This window comes from Mesoplodon mirus (assembly GCF_964341445.2).
Source record: "Mesoplodon mirus genome assembly, chromosome: 10".
NCBI classification, from domain to species: Eukaryota; Metazoa; Chordata; class Mammalia; order Artiodactyla; family Ziphiidae; genus Mesoplodon; species Mesoplodon mirus.
Genome location: NC_138986.1, coordinates 5,521,396 through 5,540,975, shown reverse-complemented (window position 1 = coordinate 5,540,975; position 19,580 = coordinate 5,521,396). Strand labels below are relative to the sequence as shown.

At 38.4% G+C, this 19,580-nt stretch overlaps 1 protein-coding gene across 1 annotated transcript in view; it reads left to right on the top strand.

Moving 5' to 3' along the window:
- The window catches only part of PACRG (parkin coregulated), a 542,101-nt gene that overhangs the window by 318,882 nt on the left and 203,639 nt on the right, over positions 1-19,580 (top strand). The window contains exon 4 of the mRNA XM_082633523.1: positions 7,003-7,152. Coding sequence (XP_082489649.1) covers positions 7,003-7,152 — 150 coding nt within the window. The remainder of the gene's footprint in view (positions 1-7,002; positions 7,153-19,580) is intronic.

Genomic DNA, 19,580 nt, shown 5'->3' with positions numbered 1-19,580 from the left:
TTTAAGCAAATAATATTAACTGTGTATCTATCTTTAAGTGTTTAATGAATATTAAGTTGCATTCTATGGTCCTAAAGTCAGAATATATTCTTGTCTATCAAAAAACAGGAAAAGTTAACCACTTGTAATAACAAAGCTTTGATGGAAAAGTCTGAATTTTGCATAAAGATAATTCCTTTCTGTATGAGATGAGAGAAAAATGATGCTTTTTTAAATATAACACTTATTGGAGAACAGCGAATTGAAGAAAAATGGTAACAATTATGATAGGCTTACTCCATGTATATAATAGCTAAGCTAAGTCTCTGATACTTTAATTGAGAACTTAGACCACATCATATTTATTTGTATAGCAATTGAGTTCTGTTTTGGAAGGAGAATAATTTCTACAATTTTGAAACCTAAATTTGGTTTGAAAACATATTTTGAATTCATTATATTCAGAAAACTAAAAATGTGTATGGTTAGTGCCCCTTGACTAGCAAAATTTATATTCATTTCAATCTAATTCGACTAACATGATACTGGGTGCAGCAATCTCAATTATTAATTAAATATTTCAACATCAGAAAAAATAATACTTAAAATACTTTAAGACATCTATATAATAGGCAAATTCATAGAAACAGAATGTAGATTAGAGGTTACCAAGGGCTCAAGGGGAAGTGAGTGGGGAGGGTTTTTTTAAAAGAAGTATAGAGTTTCTGTTTTGTGTGATGGAAAATTTTGGAAATAGTGGTGATAATTGTACAATATTGTGAATGTAACTAATGCCACTGAACTGTACACTTAAAAATGGTTAAATAACATTTTATATTATATATATTTTACACAGTAAATTGAAAAAGATATCATTTAAGGTATCAAAATAAATAAAAACGATTCAAACACTAGTAAACCTAACAAAAGTATACAGAATCTACTTGAAAAATACTATAAAGCTTTTCCGAGGAGTTTAATAAAAAACAAGAACAGTTGAAGAGATACATGTTCCTAACTGGAAAGATGGCCATTTCCCCCAAATTACTCTCTAAATTTATTGGAAATTTTATCAAAGTGCCAAGCATACTTTTTAACCTGACTAAATTATTCTAAATTTTCTCTCAAAATGTAAATAGTTAAGAATAATCAAGAAAATATTGAGAAAGAATAAGGAGACAGGACCAGAATTCTGCTACATTAAAACATATAAATTATAATCATGAAGAATAATATTTTAGGGAAATATGGAAGGTACATTGATTTAAAAAAAAAGCAGTGTAAAAAAAAGGTATTTTTTAATAGAATAAAATCCAGTGTCTATATATGCCAATGGATAAAATAGTCTCTATTGTATCTGAGCTTATAAATCTCCAGTATTTACTGTGTTTACATTCTATTTTCAAAATGAGAGCAGAGTGAAAATACACTTTATAACCTTCTTCTTTACTCACCTGTATCTTATAAACATTTTCCTATTTTAAAAATATTTTCTATTATATGACTTTAATAGCTATAATTTTCCATTGTATAGGTATACCAGATTTTACTTAAATAAGCCAGTGTGTTTTGGGGAACATTTAGATGGTTTCTAATTATAAATAATACTATAGATACATCCTATCCTATAACTCTTTCTGCACAGCTGCATACTTCCTTTGACTAAATGCCCAGAAGTAAAATTGCTGGGTCAAGTGTTGCATGCATGTTGCTATAGAATGATTGTGATGGTTTACAATATGGTACCTAGGAGAGTGCCTCTTTTCCCAGACCTGTTTCCATACTGAGTATTAAATTTTCAAAAACTTTTTGTTAATATGATATTCAAAATTATAGAGTAGTGTTTCATTTCATTTGATTATCAATGAAGTTGAAAACTCTACAATAGTAATTGTTCACGTATTTATTAATTTGTGTATTGTCTATTTATATTATATGCCCATTTTTTAAATTAGCAGTTTCAATCTTTTATTGGTTTGTGGTAGCTATTTGTATATCAAGGATATTAACATTTATACCATATGTCAAAAATATTTTTTAGAATTTATTGTTTGCTTTTACATTTTGTTTGGTATATCCAATTTTAAAAGAAGTAGAAATATTTCCATCTATTCCTGATTCCACAGTAGTGAATCATATCTAACAGTAGAAAATGTTCTCACTTTGCAAAAAATCATAGCAATAATGGAATTTATGCTTGAGAAAATCATACATGTAACTTACAACCATCTAAGATGAATGTTTTACTACTTTGACTTTAAATTATTTTTTCCTTATTCTTCAACAATTTCTATACATCTGGAAGCTCTATCTTGTTGATTATACTTGAAAGCAGTAAGCAGTACAATAGAAATCTAATTTTCTGAATATAAAGTTTCCCCTGGTTGATCTATATTGTCAGTAGATTTCTCATGTTAGACCCTTTCAAAACCTTAAATCTTGAGTTCAGAGTCCTCACTTAAATCTTGACAATTGCTTTCAGGCCCATCAACACAAGAATAAACACATTTCTTCTCTTTCAAGCTATAGAATCATATTCTCTTTATATCTGTTAACATACTTTTTCAAAAGAAAAGAATTTTGTTTCAAAAAAAACCACCCTTTTTTATTTAGTTCTACTGGGACAGTAAGAACAAAAAGACTTCCAACTTAATGGTATATCTTAATTCCCCAAGAATGAGGAAAAAAATAGAACTGAGGAACTGAAGTGGAAATGGGCAATATAAAAAAAATCCCTCTTAGATGAAGTTAAGGGGCTTTTCTAGCGCATACCGTGGCTCTATTTCACAGCTACTGCAGAAGTTTTAGAGCCAGTCCCTGGTCATTTAGGATGATGCCTCAGGGTTCCATTTTAGATGTCATTAAGAGTAACAGCTGAAGCATTTTACTTGTCAGTCTTTGTCAATTCAATAACATTTTTCACAACATGTTAACTCAGTCAGTGTTGCAATGAGATAAAATAATTATTTCTTAATAGCTATTATTACTATCCATGGTGAGAGAGATTATTAATTTATCCCCAGGTGATCAATTAGCCATATGTACAGGGATAAACCTAATCAACAAAAGTTCGATGTTATTATTACTCATATATGTAAAAAGGTTTACTCCTTACTATATTCTATATGGCAAGACTCTTCTCTAACATTGGTAGTAGATGAGCATACTTTAGCCTGTTTTATTGCAAGCTTTGGCATGTATACTCTAAAAGAAGCGCACTTGACAAGCCAGCATTCAGTAGGCACTACAGCCACCAAAATCTTTTCTGCAGTCACCAGATGGGCTCTACACATGCTCAGATAGCCATCTCTTCTAATACTTTCAAAAGGTTCTCCTACTTGTGACTTTATAGTGTCAACAGAAAGGCTTTCTTGGAAAAAAAAACCCACAAAATGGAATGAAATTATATACACTCAATTTTATTTATTTTAATATATAAAAAATTAAAACAACAAACTCATGTAATTCTGTTGTGATGTCTAATCCTTCCTGACTAAGCAGTTTATAAAATATTTAGCTGGATGTGGCTGTGAGTCCTTTTTAAGAAGTGGGGTGGGATAGAGGGACGAATAGTAAGAAGAGACAGAAACCCAGGATTTTAGACATCTGTTTCTATTTGGCTGATAAGACAAGACAGGACCTAGGGATCTTTTAGCTTGGAGGAAAGTACTATGCCTCACTCTCCTTTTATGTACATCTACACATACTCACATCTTTCTTCCCACCATTTCTAAATGATCCCAAGGAAAACATATACACAATGATAAAAGCATTTGGAAGACTGCTTCTTTGCTGTCTTGGGCTTTTTTCCCACATCGCTAAGTAGAATTTTATCCCTATGAGCTGGAGTAGACCTTATAAAAGAAGTCCTTTATCCAAGAGGGGGCAATCAAGCATGCTGTTCCCTCTCCTTCATCCTAATAGCATCTACTCATCCCTTAGGTCCTTACCTGTGTCTGGGATCCTTCCCTACTTTGTAGGCTGGGCTGAATGCCTTTTGGATTTGCTGTTTAAATACCATATCCTTCTTATGAAATCTCAACACACTTGTAGGTACTATTTGTTCAATATCTTCTTCCATACTATATTGTAAGTCCCAAGGGGCTGAGTACTATAACTGTCTTGTTCACTTCTATATCTCCAATTCTTAAAACAATAACTGGTGCATAATGCATTCTCAATAAATATTTGATGAATGAGGATTAAGTAAACTAATATATGTAAAGTGCTCAGTTTAATTCCTGGCATATAGAGGTGCCCAATACATGTTAGTTACTAGTATATGAACCATCACACAGATCTGTGCAGCACCAAACCCTAAACATGTTGAGCTTCATTGGTAGACTTTTTGAAAGAATGTCCAATGCCCATAATACTTAGAATGACATTTCTGCAGGCTCCCAGTTCTCTTCTGTTAAACAAAGTTGCATCAGTAAGCAGGGATCAATAACCTTTGGCTTCCTAAAAAGACAAAACAATTTTAGCTTGGATAAGACCAGAAGAAAGGATCCCCACTACCACTACGAAACACTCTACCTGACCTTCTCCCTCTCCAACTTCCCGTGGTTCTCTGAAGCTCTGCTCTTGAGCATCTCATTACTACAGCTTTTAGGCTAAATTATAGCATTCTATTTTTAGTTATTTCTCAGAATATATGGTATGGTCTGCAGTGTGTCTAAATGCTGTAATAATGAGCCATCGTGCAATCAAATTCCATAGTTATATTTAACTTGGTTCCTTGAGTTGAAGCTGAGCCTTCTCTATTCATTGTATTTGTGTTTGCTTTCAAACCAAGCAGGAATGTAGTCTGAACTGGACCAGAAGTTGTGGGGTTGCCCTGAGGTGTTTTTATACCTCAACCCCCATTTTTTTGCTGGAGGGGATGAAGCTGACCACACTTTAGTTTTAAACACTTCCTAGTGATTCCAAAGAGAATAGCTGTGAAACCACTAAATGATACCTTATATTCCTGTATTTTCAATTGAGAATTTAGTTTGGTTCAAACTTACCTTAAGTGTCACCCTTGTGCCTGGCTAGTTTGTACTTTATTCTGTAGGAAATGGTGTGAGGGAGACTCTGAACTCTCTGAGCAGGTAGAGAGATTATCAAATATGTTCTAAGAAGGTGAATCCAGCAGCAGTGTGAAAAGACAGGTTGAGGGAGTGGAGAAAGACAGAAAGAAGGCAGGTAGGTTAGGAAGGTATGGCAGTTCTCCAGTAGAGGAGTTCTAAGGGCCAGAATCAGAGGATAGATGGAGAGAATGGAGCCCCACGACCAGAAGGGTGGAGGTGAGGATGGAGCTCCAGGACCAGAGGAGAGGTGGTGAGGATGGAGACCCAGGACCAGAGGAGAAGTGGTGAGGGTGGAACCCCAGGACCAAGGGAGAGGTGGTGAGGATGGAGACCCAGGACCAAGGGAGAGGTGGTGAGGGTGGAACCCCAGGACCAAGGGAGAGGTGGTGAGGATGGAACCCCAGGACCAGGGGAGAGGTGGTGAGGGTGGAGCCCCAGGACCAGAGGAGAGGTGGTGAGGATGGAGACCCAGGACCAAGGGAGAGGTGGTGAGGGTGGAACCCCAGGACTAAGGGAGAGGTGGTGAGGATGGAGACCCAGGGCCAGGGGAGAGGTTGTGAGGATGGAGCCCCAGGGTAGAAAGGTAGAGGTGAGGGTGGGAGGAGGACACAAATTCAAGAGCTACTTCAAAAACAGAATAAGATGACTTCACAACATGAAGAATGCAAGGGATGAGAAACAGATTTTGACCCTGGATACCTGGGAACCTGGTTGTATCAATACCAAATATGGGGTAAACAGGTAAAAGATAAAGTTTATGGGGGAAACTTATCTTTGGAACAAACTGAATTTGAGGTGATAGCAAGACACAGGCTACTGGAAATGTGAGCTGGAGTTCAAGAACAATGTTAGGACTGCCTCACAAGTACAGTGACCGTGGTGTCATTCCTTTGGATGGACTGGTTCCTTTTGTCCCTACATAAATGGCACATGCTTTAAATTCATAGTCAATTTTTTCTTTAGAAGTTAGAATATTACAAATAAGAGCCTCTGACTTTGTCCTGAAGTAGTCTCGGGCACTGCAATTTATCAGTCACCACCTTTGACCTTCTATAATAGATGCTTTATATGGCTTTTCTATTTAAATCATAGAAATTTTGGCCATTTTAGAAAGTAAATAATAGGTTCCCATGGTTAAGGACCAAGAAAGTGTGGGGGAGTTGGCCATGTTTATACAGCCAGTTATCAGTGTCCTTGTCCCTGGGCCTCTGCATCCCCACTGGAGCAGGTTTCCAGACCCTGCACTTGGGGGACACCAGGTAACTTACTGTCTCCTGTTCTATCTCTGCAGTACAGCTTGTTACTGTGCATTCAGAATTGTTCTTTAAAAACATTTTGTATGTCTTTGGTATCTTAGTTATATACAGTTAATTCGTTCTAAAGTTCTGAACGTTAAAAATGTTTGCTTTTCTTCCCTACTTTCTTGAGAGTCTAATGATAGTCACTTTATGGTCACTTCTACCAAGAATGTTCTCGATGTTTGTAACCAGTCTGTGGTTTCTACTCATACACAGCATAACCAGTCTCTTCTTCCCCCAAAAATGTTTTTTCATGGCAATAGTTTTAAGCATAGCATGGATTGCTAACGGTAAGGGATTGTTGCATAAAAAGTTATGTGTTGTCAACCTTCATGGGGTCCTTTAGTGACAGAAACTGATCTTTTACCTTTCATGCTACTTGTCCATCACCAGCCTCTTCTGTGAAGGGCAATGGATTGCTTTCTTAGGATTGATGAGGAATCAGTGCAAGTCGGGAGAACAAATAATACACAAACAAGATCCTGTTTATAGCATTAACAGTGCATCATTCAAAGCTGTAATAACCCAGGCTCATCCCACTGGTGATCCCCAGTAGAGTACAGTTTAATTAAGTGGTCTACGAGACGACTTCCCTTAACATTGCAGAAATGAATGCTTTCTATTTTTGGCTTGTTCCTTTTCCTACTGTATAGATGCCTTGAACCTCCGAAACCGACAGGTCATCTGCGTCACTCTCAAAGTCCTACAGCATCTGGTTGTGTCAGCTGAGATGGTGGGTGAAGCGTTGGTGCCCTATTACCGTCAAATCCTCCCCATCCTCAACATCTTTAAGAATATGAATGGTGAGTTATCCCAGAAGTCAAAATGTCTTTTAAGCACTAAGAAAGGGAGTGGTTTGAGGTAGAGTTAATTAGCAACACACTTAGGATTTATTATTAAACCAAGATCCATTCGGAGATGGATAAATAGCATAACTCGTACCTCTTCTCTAATAGCATACCTCTAATAGCATAACTTGTACCTCGTACCTCTAATAGCATAACTCGTACCTCTTCTCCTGCCACTCCCTAGGGAAATAGTAAAATTAACAATTGCATTTATTACTCCTCACATGTACAGCTTACTTACTCAGTACAGAAGCACTGAAACAGTTCTATAATCTTCCCATAATTAAATTGTAACTTTTTTTTAACTGTCTTTTGAATACGTTAGTAGGTTTTGAGTTTGTCCTTTCTCTTGATAGTAATTCTACCTTTAGGTATTTCCTGTTAAAATTACAGTCAGTTTTTATAATTGATTTAAGGGGAATTTTTAAAGCAATATTATTAAAATCTGGTACAGGCGGTTTGGAGAGTTTTAATATAAGTTCTGTTTCTATTAAAAAAAAAGAAAGATAGATGATTCATAGTTACTTAGCTGATGGTGTGTACTGATTAAATATATATGTGCTGATGTATTTATTTTTTAAAATAGTATTCTATAAGGTTTGGAAAGCACTGATACACTGAAGTGAATCTGCTTCACCCAAGGGTATTAGCTAGTTGTGGTGACCTCCTGGCAGGCAGTGGATGTACATCTGTTCATTGACACTGTGATTTTCCTTTTGTACCTCTTGAAACGATGTGAATCTAATTTTCTTTTATGTTGCTAACTTTGAAGTTCCATACTTCTCATATGCATGGTGTAAGTCAACATTTGAAGTTAATTTCTGACAGCCATGTAAGTAAGTTAGTAATTTAGTGGAACAGTGCATGAAAATTTTGCAACATGATCTGCTATTGTACAGACAAGAAAAAATCAAACTAAAAACTGAACATATGACAACTTCAATCACAAAGAAGTCCTGTTTTTGGAATCATTATTTTTCATATATTTCCTAAATTGCTATTAAAAGTCTCCCTAATCAGGCAGACTATTCAGGAAATCATGGGATCATCAGAGTCTTTAGCTGTCTTTCAGGAGTAGGGCCTACCTATATGTTTAATATTAAACATTTTTAGTAAAAAGGACTTCAACTGGGGTTATGGGAGCTTAAGAATGCTCATAATAGAATGAATTGATATCCACTCCAAAATATCTAAACACTACAGAGTTAATGTGGTCATTTAGATGAGATGGTCACTCAGGAAAGTAAAAACTGGGTGTTAGTAATTCAGTCTTTTACGATCTAAACTGAAAGTTTTAGTAACAGCATTTCTACTTTGTGGAAAATACTTGCTTAAATATTCTTGATTCATAATTCATATTTTTACTGCATAGCGGCATCAAATAAGAGATAGATATAAAGACAGGAATGCTAGAGATAAAGACAGAAATGGAAGAATCAGGGAACACTCACCCCCAGAAGTCTCAGTTATAGTTAACACTTTTGAAGTGTGTGATTCACAAATGTTTCCTCAATAGTCCTCACAGAAACCTATGATGTATGTACTATTACTATTTCCATTTTTTAGCTGCAAAAGTTGCCTCTCTGTAACTCTTCCCCTCCATAAACATTTGCTCTGTACTTGCCTCTCATGGAAGATGAGTGCCAGCATCCCCCTCCCTTGCTTGAGTAGGAGTAGGGGGACACCACGCGCGTTAATGCTCTCCTTGTGGAGATCCGGAACTTAAATCTAAGCAACATTTTGTATCTTTGTATAAAATAAGAAAGACAGTGATATTCAAAAGATGATTAGAATCTCCCTCATCCTCAAGGAACCCTGTAAAGAAGAATAAGCACAGCTGCCACTAAGACAGATAAATCTCTTGGGAGCTCTAGACTATTAAACAAAAACAGTTGGTTTCTACATATTCCTCATTATATTACTTATTTAATTCTTTAACTTACAAATATTCATATGCTTCACAAAAGCAATGACTGGGTTTAGGAATACATCCCCTGTTTATTTACAGTTTATATCATGGCCTTAATTGGTCCCACACCTAGCTGATTATTTTGGAACATTTCTAAATGCATGCACCAGGAATTCTACATTCAACTATTTTTCTGGTTAATATCTTTCTGACATTTGAGTGGAAAAACTATTAGCTTCAGCTTCATTTTCTACTTATCTTAGAAACCTGTCAGTACAATGCCGGAATGCAGTTTGCTGTATTTCCAGAGGGTCATCTTACAAAATTGGAGCATTCTAGCTCTAAAACTTAAAACTATTCTTCAAAATGGCTGTTACTACAGATCCAGTTCTACCAGTAGAAACTTATCACAGGATTTCCAATTACAGTACTATTTTCAGTCTAAAAATAATTTAGCTTTAATAGCATTTTAATAAACCTTGCTTTATGATTATATTTTATTCATATTCACAGAACCATATATACATTTTTATTTAAGCAGATGTCTTTAGTGACAGATGTATTTAGTTACAATTAAAAATAAATTAGAAATTTTCACCATGTAGCATTAGAAAAAATATTTCATCCTTAATTTCAATGTATCTGAGAACAATTTCATTTTCTGTTGCCTTTTTCCCTACCTTCATGTAATCAATGTCTAGTTAAATTCATATTCAAAGATATATTTTTCCAGTCCCACAACAAAATATTTTTGAGAGTGAGACCCAATATAAATGACCAAAAGAATTAAAGAGAGAATATTCCTTCAAATATAATGACCTTATCCTTCTGTTAATGTTCCCTTGAAGCACAAGCTTTAGCATAATTCTACTGCCTGCTCCTTTTTGCAATTTCTGTCCTATTTTAATGTCAGCTGGACTTTCTCTGAAATGATCAGAGGGGCTGAGTAGCTAATGAATGCACAACCATGTCAGCAGTCTTCCCAGGGGACCAGTGGGAAATAGGTAGACTAGGGGGGAGCACATGACACTGGTAGCACCAACTGGTGTCCCCATCCACACTTCTACAGGTAATGAAACTTACCGCCAGCCCCACAAGATCAGTCCTGGTCTAGGAGGAAGAGTGGCTTGGTATTTCTATTTATAAATGACATACTTTCACAGGTTTTAATTAGGCTATAGTTAAAACAACAACAGACAAATCGGTGAATTGCAATGTGGAATAAAGAGTAATATTTGGGAGCAGAAGAGATGTGACCTTAGGCAAATCATGTGACTTCTCTGAACTTAAATTTCTTCATCTGCACAAAATATTTATAGTAACATCTTTTTCATAACGTTGGCAAAACAATTTGAGATAATGTACACCCCTTCATGTGGGGCCTGGCCTTAAATGAGATCGTCATTATTATCATACAACATTATATATACATAAAATGTTATCCCTGTATGACATTATATATAAATATAGCAATACTGTATAAATTAGTATATAGCAGCTTGAAGAGGTGATTTAATGTATTGTATCCCCTGGTCATTTCTGTGAGCCTGTGAGTGAGGCATGACCTCCTGGTTTCCCCAGTGGCTGCAGTCCCTTTGCTTCAAAGGACTCACCTTGCTTCTGACTACCAAATGCCAGGTGGGTGGCCAAATAAATTAAGGACAATGGGATTCATTCAAGGATAACTGGTTTTCAAATCCATCCCTTCCTGGCAAGTTCAAACATGTGAGTGCGGTTTGGGGGAAGGACATTATCTTATTAAAAAGAGAAGCTGAGTGTGACAAACCAGGATCAGGGTCCTCTTTGGAAGATTCAAGCTAGTATCTAAGCTTGAACTTGTTTTCTTTCATTCTAAACAGTGAATTTTGGATATCTAAGACATGCTGTCTTTCCAGTGACTGCTGTGGGGTGAAGGAGAAAGAAGAGTTTTCTATAACAACACTTTCTTCTTTCCTGTGTTCTTTCACAAATGTTATTAAAGGTTACAGAAAATTAAGACAATAGGAATGCTCAATTTATAGCTTTCAGAGATGAAACTACAAAATTAATGATGCAGTGTATTGCATTTGAGAAGCATGAGCCAATAAATGGCATTAAAACATTTACAGCTAAAATAAGGGGCTCTGCCAGCAGATGAAGGCTCTCCAACAACCGTGTTTTTGGGAGGCAATCCTTATTTTGGTACTTTTGTTTCTAATTGCACCAGCAGTCCTGAAACAACCTCTAAGGGATATAGTTCAGAGACTCCAGGTATCAGCAGCTCTAAGAGTACATTAACTTGATGTCACAGAATATGCAAAAGTAAATGTAATAATGAAATAACATGTTCCCAAATGTGTGAAATCAAATAGTCTTTGATTTATCTAGGATACTCTAAGATGTATGCCATAGACTAATAGAAGTCCATGAAAAGAGATCTAAAATTTCCAATTCAAATTCAGACACATTAAATAACACAGGAAATAAGAATGCATTAAATTTGCAACATTTTGGAAAGTTTGTACCAGGTCTTTCGCCCTGAAATTTAAGTAGTTTCTAAAAAATAGAACCAACTGTTTTCTACTGATAGTCTTTTAAAACAACTTCTAAGGAGAGCCTAAGAATTCTCAGTCAACCTGTTTCAGACCCTCTTTAGATATTTTTTTTTCTATGGTACCTATTTTCATGGTCCTTTAAACTGTTGATGATCTTTTAAGAGCTGATTGTTCACCAAAAATGTCTTTAGTTCTTATGTCTTTTAATTGACTTGTATAAATTTTATTTCACAGAGCTTTTAATTTAATTTTGAAATTAAGCTTTATTCCCCCATGGAATTCTATACAATTTTTAGTATGATTTAGAAATTTGCTTCAAACTCCTTTGGAATCATTAGGCTTATTAGATCTGAAAGTCTTTGAAAGTCCTAAGTTTATTGAGGAAAGTATTAGAATACTACTCCAGCATTCCTGAAAGTTAGATTTGGAATGATCATGTATCTATCTCATCTCTTCTGAACTCTTCTTCGACTCAGATATAACTAGTTGGTCTGAAAAGAATCCTAGGATCCTAACCAAGCCGGGAGATCCATATAGGTGCCCTTTGAGCTGCACCTCTTTCCACATTTACTAAATATCAGACTATTGGTTTCATAGTCCAAATGTGTTGGGATTTCTTTTTTCTGTGAGGAGTGTAGCACACTGAGAAGAATTAGGTGCTTAATATGTGTTTGTGTGGAATTTATTCACTACCCCAGTCTGCATGACCAATACTTATTTATTCAGTTTTGTCCTAAAGAGCCTCACTATTTCATGAGATAGCCTATCCTACATCCAAAGAGAAAATCAGTGAGTGAAGTATATGCCAAATATTTCTATCTGGCTTATCTCTCTAGTCTAAACCACACAGAATAGTATCTAGTCCCTTTTCCAAATAACAGGCCCTCAAAACATGATATAAAACTTTCCTACGCCTTCAATCTTCACTTCCCCAAGTTCAATGTCCCTTCTTCCAAGCATTCTTTATAAGCAGAAGTTTCAGAGTCTTGAAAATCTGAGGGGATGGAGATGGTAGACCCATGTACCTGTAAACACTGATGACTCTGCAATGATCCAAGAGAGCAGCCCCAAGGGACAGATGGTCCTGGGAAAAGCCAAGGCTTCTGTGACCTCATTTGATGCACCTTATATGTGGTCAGCCCATAAAATGACCATCTTACTACTGTGAAATCTTACCATTATGTTGGGGTCAGGTGCATACTTTAAATTGCCTCTATCTGCTCTTCTCTGTAGACCCTCATGATTGCATCTGCCCAGAGGAAAAATTATTCTCAGAGTTATCTATCTATATCTAGAAACACATGACCTGGTAGGATGATGACCAAGGGAATCAGAATCTAGTTCTGAAGGCTGTTTATTAGTTTCCTAGGGCCACTGTAATAAATTACCACAAACTGGGCAGCTTAAACAACAGAAATTTACTGTCTCACAGTTCTGGAGGCCAGAAGTCCAAAACCAAGTTGTCAGCAGGGCTGTGCTCTCCAGTCTTTAAGGAAGAATCCGTTCTCCACCTTTCTCCTAGCTTCTGGTGGGTCCAGCGCTCCTTGGCTTGTAGATGCATCACTTCACTGGCTGCCTCCATCTCCACATGACATTTTCCTCTGTGTGTCTGTCTTTGTGTCTCTTCTCTTCTATTAAGATACTTGTCCTTGTCAGGTTTGGATTAGGTGCCCGCCCTACTCCAGCACGTCCTCATCTTAACTTTACTAATTACATCGGCAATGACCCTATTTCCAAATAAGGCCACATTTGGAGGTTCCAGAAAGGGCTTGAATTGGGGGGGGGATGCTATTCAACTTGGGACAGACCATGTAACTCTCTCCCAGGGCGTGTGGAGGTGCGGCCCCATACTTGATGAGTAAAGTTGGAGGTTTCGCGTGCCATCCATTCCATCACATCTCCATCGCTGAACGAGGACTGGCTGCACAAAACCTGATGAGAACTCCCCCTTTTAATAACAAGGAAAAATTCTCTTCCTTTCCCCTTCATCAGGAAGGGGATGTTCAGTTAAGAAAGGAAAGGGATCTAGGTAAGTTTGGGGTAGAGGGGATAGCAGATTTTTTTTCCTTCGGTAATATTGCAGACTGACAAAGAGAGGTGAGCAAACGCTTTCGCGGCTCTGGGCGCTGCCCGGGATATCCCAGACTCCCAAGGGCATGCTGCCACCCGCCTTCCAGAGGACCCCAGGCACCCACTCAGGGTGGCAGACTGCATTGCCTGCGCCTGTCCCTGCCCAACCAGCTGGGCAAGAGGGTCAGGCCACTCTGTACCTGAGTGGGGTTTGGATCAATAAATAGGGGTTCAGCTTGTGAACCAGGACAGATGGGACAATGTGTGGAAAAACAAGAGATGGGAGAGTGTTTATGAGCAAAGTTTCTGTGTCAGAGTTGCTTGGCTTTGAATCCTGGCTCAGGGTTTGTGACCTTGGACTGGTTACATAACTACTCTGTGCCTTAATCGCCTTCGTTTGGAAAGCAAGTTGTGGATGAAAAACTGCTCATTGACCCGCAGAGAACTGCAGGAGATCCTTTTGTAGGAGTGTGAGCAGCATGAGGGTAAGGGGATAGATGACGAAACGTGAGTGAAACTGCTTTACAGACTAGCAGGTGTTACAAGTCTGTCACCTGCATCACGAGGTTGTGGAGAAAACTATATGTATGTAGTTTTGTGTTCCTTCAAAGAAAGTTAAGTGACATCTATTAGAATTAATATGATAATTTAGTAAGGTGATTAGATGCAAAATAAACGTTCAAGAATCCTTTTTTTTTTTTAATGTGCCAGCAGTCAGAAATACAATGCATTGTTTTCTAGATGCTAATTGTTCCTACTTGCAGAAATATTCCATCAGAGATCAACTTTTACTGCTCAGCTCTCCCTCCCCTGGAAGATAGTTTTAGTTCCTTCTTTGGACTGATAGTTTTAGTTCCTTCTTTGGATTTCCTAATTCATTTCAGAAGATGGCAGAAGTATTTACCTAATCAAACGGCTTTACCTTGGTAAACCAGAAGTTTACAAAGAATTGCCTGCCCTGATGTACTGTTGAAAACCCAGCATCTTTCCAAGACAGACACTGCTTTCAGTTTCTAAATAGCTTTTATATTTGCAGTTTCTTTTTATGAATCTTTCCAAATCTTAGTGTTCAGGTTTCATCCTGGGCGTCCCGGGTTCACGTGCATTTGCTGCATCATTCTGGTTTTACCACTGCTCCCACAATGTGTAACTTCACCTAAAGGGATCAGACTGTCAGAAGAACTCCGAATGGCAGACAAATTCACCGCCCAGGCACATCTTGATAGTCCCGGACTAGAGGCAAGTTTAATGGATCGAATTTGCATAGTTAATCATAAAAAAATCAATTTCATTATGGAAAGAAAGGATTGACCTGCTAGTTGGAATGGGCCACATGGCCTACACCCTGATTCTCGACCTTGAGGGACCAACCTAAAACCAGTCCAAAGACTCTCAGGAAACAGCACCAGAAGCAAACCCAAACATCACGTCCTCCCAGGAACCTCCCCTGATCCCCCTCTGATTTGTAGAATGGAGTCCTCTTCTGTAGGTCTTTCTGAAATCTCTCATGCTGGGTAGATTTTATTTCCTGGGCTTATCGCCTCAACTAGCCCGGGGTGGGCCGGGTCAGATGCAGGGAGAGAGTGGGGACAACTGGCCGTTTCTTAATCTGTCTGCTAAGCTATGTTTGCAGTGTGTGTTTTGTCACCCCTCGCACCCCCTCTGAGGTACTCCACAGAGGATCCACAGACAAAGTGATTTGATCCCAGCTGGTTCCCAGTCCTAGGCCACTGGCATTGTCACTGCTCACTGGAAACTGGCACGTTTCTGAATAGGAGATTTCCACCAGCTCAGCTAAGGCTTTTGAGATATGCCTCCAGAAATCTGTATAATATGCTTTAATGTATTTAAAGGCTCAAGGTGGGTCCCAAATGTGGATATTAGCCCAAGAGAAAAGTGTTCTTTTCTGTTTATGCAACAGAAAGTTTTACTTAATCTGACCAAGAAAGCATATAGTGATTTCTAAAGCTGTAATTTAAGGAGGCTTCTATATTCAGCCAGATCATAACTTGTACTTGTAAAATCACCTCTTGTGGATTTGCTGATAATTAAGGTCTCATTCTCATTTTCCTTTATATGCAAATCTTTCAGGAGCACCAGTAAATGACTTTTTAGAGGTCTCTATATGGACGTTGCAGAGAAAATAAGAATGTCACCAGTGTAATTGTTGTGTTGAATAGTCGCTATTCATGACACAATTAAAAGGCAAGTTTGAAAGGGGGTTGGAGACAAAAAAATGAGGATTATTCAGTGGGGGAGCCTTGCCCTGACACTGCATAAAACTTAGAAGGGGACTTCATGGTTCTACTCACGCATGGGATCCTCAGGCATCTTGAGTCACACACACAATTCCAGTGCTTAGAATCCCTTCTTTAACAGATTGATCAAAACTCTAAACTTGATCCTCAAGTATTCTCCCCTCTCCCAGCTCGGATCTGATTCAGGCTGGACGCTGGCAGTGGGAAAAGGGGGTGGAGTGGCTTCACCTCCCTTTTTCTGCCCTGTACATTGCCCCCTTGGCTACCCACGGGCTGACTCACGCGGTCCTGATCTGGCTCTCCCCGCCCCGGACGTGACTCTCTCTTCTGCACGTTCACTTGTGACTCCTCCCTCCGCCGCTTGATTTCCTGCATTCACCTCCGCTTCCAGTGCTCAGGGTCCCTCCCCCCTCCCCGGAAGCCGTGTCATCCAGCATGGAGATGACCCGGCACCAGCGGAAAACACGCTCACTCACACTGGGCACTGGACATTCTGGAGCCCATGCTCTCCAGTCCTGCTTCGCGGGCTCCATCAGCTTCTCAACTGTGAGGAAGACCTGGGTCTTCGTGTCACCCATGAAGGTGCCATGGGCACCTTAAAGCACCGAGGGCTCTCCAGATGGCATCTCCGGCAGGGTGGGGTTGGCCCAGAGCACAGCGACAGCGCCCTTTAGAGAAATCTCGCTGTCTTCACACTACGTGTCTCTCATTTTTTTATTTTTATTTTTTTAAATTTATTTATTTATGGCTGTGTTGGGTCTTCATTTCTGTGCGAGAGCTTTCTCTAGTTGTGGCAAGCGGGGCCTCTCTTCATCGCGGTGCGCGGGCCTCTCGCTATCGCGACCTCTCCTGTTGCGGAGCACAGGTTCCAGACGCGCAGGCTCAGTAGCTGTGGCGCACGGGCCCAGTTGCTCCGCGGCATGTGGGATCTTCCCACACCAGGGCTCGAACCCGTGTCCCCTGCATTGGCAGGCAGATTCTCAACCACTGCGCCACTAGGGAAGCCCCACGTGCCTCTCTTTAAAAACCTGATCTGTCCAGTTGTGGAACTGGTCCCTTGAAAGCCCTCGGTCCCACCGCTGCTGAAGTGCTGGCCTCACACCCCACGTTCCCACAGTTCCCGTCTCAACCCCACAGTACACTGGCTTCCGTTTACTTGAGCCAAACACAAAACTGTAGGAGGCATTTTCCACCTAGTATGAAATCAGCTTTCCATTTTTATTGTCCTCCTCAAAAACCTATACTTTTCACATTGACAGGAAGAAATGCATATAGCTCAGCATAAGCTTAACCATCAGTGAAGGAGGAATTGAAAAATACAGTAGACATATTTCCTTAGAAAAACTGCAAATAATATTGATATTTCTTTGCTTGCCTGCTTTCTATATTATATTCTCATGCACATCTTGAATTCATGTTCCAAGTAATAAAGAAAAAAGTAATGATGGCAGTGTTGTTATGAGTAAGTTCTCTTTGGATCCTTCCAGGATTAGTTTACTTTCTTTTCCCTAAAACACAGTACTTTAATATGAGCTTTTTGTGAGCCTATTTATATCCATTTTGAGATAGCAATGAACAAAAAATGACTCTCCTTTCAATGACTTTTAGATTTTGCATACCTATTACAATCCTACCTTTACTTCCCCCAAATGAGCCCTATATTTTTTTCTTAAAATTTATCTCTTGAGCCTTGAAGTTATCTTTATCACAAACTAAAAAGCAAATTAATGATATAATAGTTAAAATTTAAAAGCAATAATTGGGCCATAATAACAGGATTATTGCCCAGTAATTTTCCCACTATTTCAAGCTTTGTTTTTACCTCCAAGAAAGTTGGATATTTATTTATACACATAAAGGGTTTTGAGGAGTTCGTAGGTCTTATAACACAAATCATTGATTATTATCTGTGCTTGTGTGAGTAGGTTGATTTGTTATAAATATCATAAATAACCATCTAACCAGGTGGCCTAGACGTAGGTCTGTCTAGAAGAAGAATATGTGTTGTCCTTTCAATGTTCCTTATGATCTGTGAATATAGAATGATGATATTCAGGGGGAAGCAGTGCAATATTTATATTTTCATGATGACCAACTAAAGCGTCTAAAAATTTCTGTGAGCATTTTAAGCAACAGTGGAATGAGGGGGAAGAGTGTGATGACAAGTCTTTTAAAACCTGCTCACATGTCCACCTTTCTTACACACCTGCTGAGCTGTCTCTGTTGCTTGCCATGGTGCACTGGGCCTTCTTGCTCTCCCCTTAAGGCTGGTCTCACTACCTCCAGAAAGACAAGTGCATTAGGCTAACTCCAAAGCCATAGAGAACAATGTGGTTTTTACTAGTTAGTTGGAGGATGCCAAAGGGAGGACAACATAGTACATCATTCATTGATTCATTGAAAAAAAAATCGAGTGTTTACTATGTGCCAGCACAGCAAAACCTCCTAAAAATCCTTAGAAGATTGAAAGTGTGCTGCCATGCAGCTATATTCCACTTACCAAATGCATCAGACTCCTTTGCAGCCTTACCCCGTGTCCCTGAATCAATGCGTACCTCCACGGGAGACCCAAGGAGCGAAGGAGGTTTCCACTCTCAGAAAAAAGCAAACTTGAGGTTCCTTATGACCATACACCCTCCCCTTCTTCTGCACTCTTTAGTAACTTGGCCCTGAGGTGAGGGCACAAATTTAGAAAAGTAAAATCCTAGATTTGATGGTAGACTTGTTGAGACTCTTCAATGGGAAAAAGGGTGCTGCTTAGACTTAATGCATTTTCTGAGCCAATGAAATAGTGAGCTATGTAATAAAGGTTCAGATTTACCACCATTACCATTATCTTCTTGTAGAAGAATGGGGGAATCAGCTTCCTTAGTCCTAGCTACACATATCCATTCCTAGGGAGATCATAAGAAGAAACTCCCACTGTGGACAATCTTCAACTAATGTGATTTACTTTGTTTTGATTTTCAGTTTTATTGAGATGTAATTCACATATAATTGTATAAGTTTAAGGTACACAAAACTGATTTGATATATGTATATATTGTGAAATAATTACCACATTAAATTTAGTTAACATCCATCATCTCATATAGTTACAAATTTGTTTTCCTTGTGATGAGAACTTATAAGATCTATAGTGTTAGCAACTTTCAAAAACACAAGACAGTGCCATTAACCATAGTCACCAAATATTGTTAATCATCTGTCTCTTAGAATTTCTATGACCAATTTTTGCTGAATCTTTGCTAGGAGCTCCATTATATGTAATTTCTGATAAACCTTTGCTAAGAACTACATTATGATATGTGTATTGTATTTATAAACTCAAGCAAAGAGCATCTGAGATTGTCTTGAAACTACCAACCAGCTAGATTTGAGAGTCCATCTAAATGCATATGACTTAGGCCATGGTGGACAATGCTTTATCTGGTGCATTCTCCATCATCAGGAATGCCTGATAGGTCTAGTCTTGTTTTAATCAAATAGGCCTATGGGATCAAACAGCAATGAACTAGAAGCTCTAGGGTCTTTTTTGAATATCTGGGTATTGTTACTTGAACATAAATTCCATGAAGACAAGAACTTTTATCTCTGTGTCACTGCTTTATC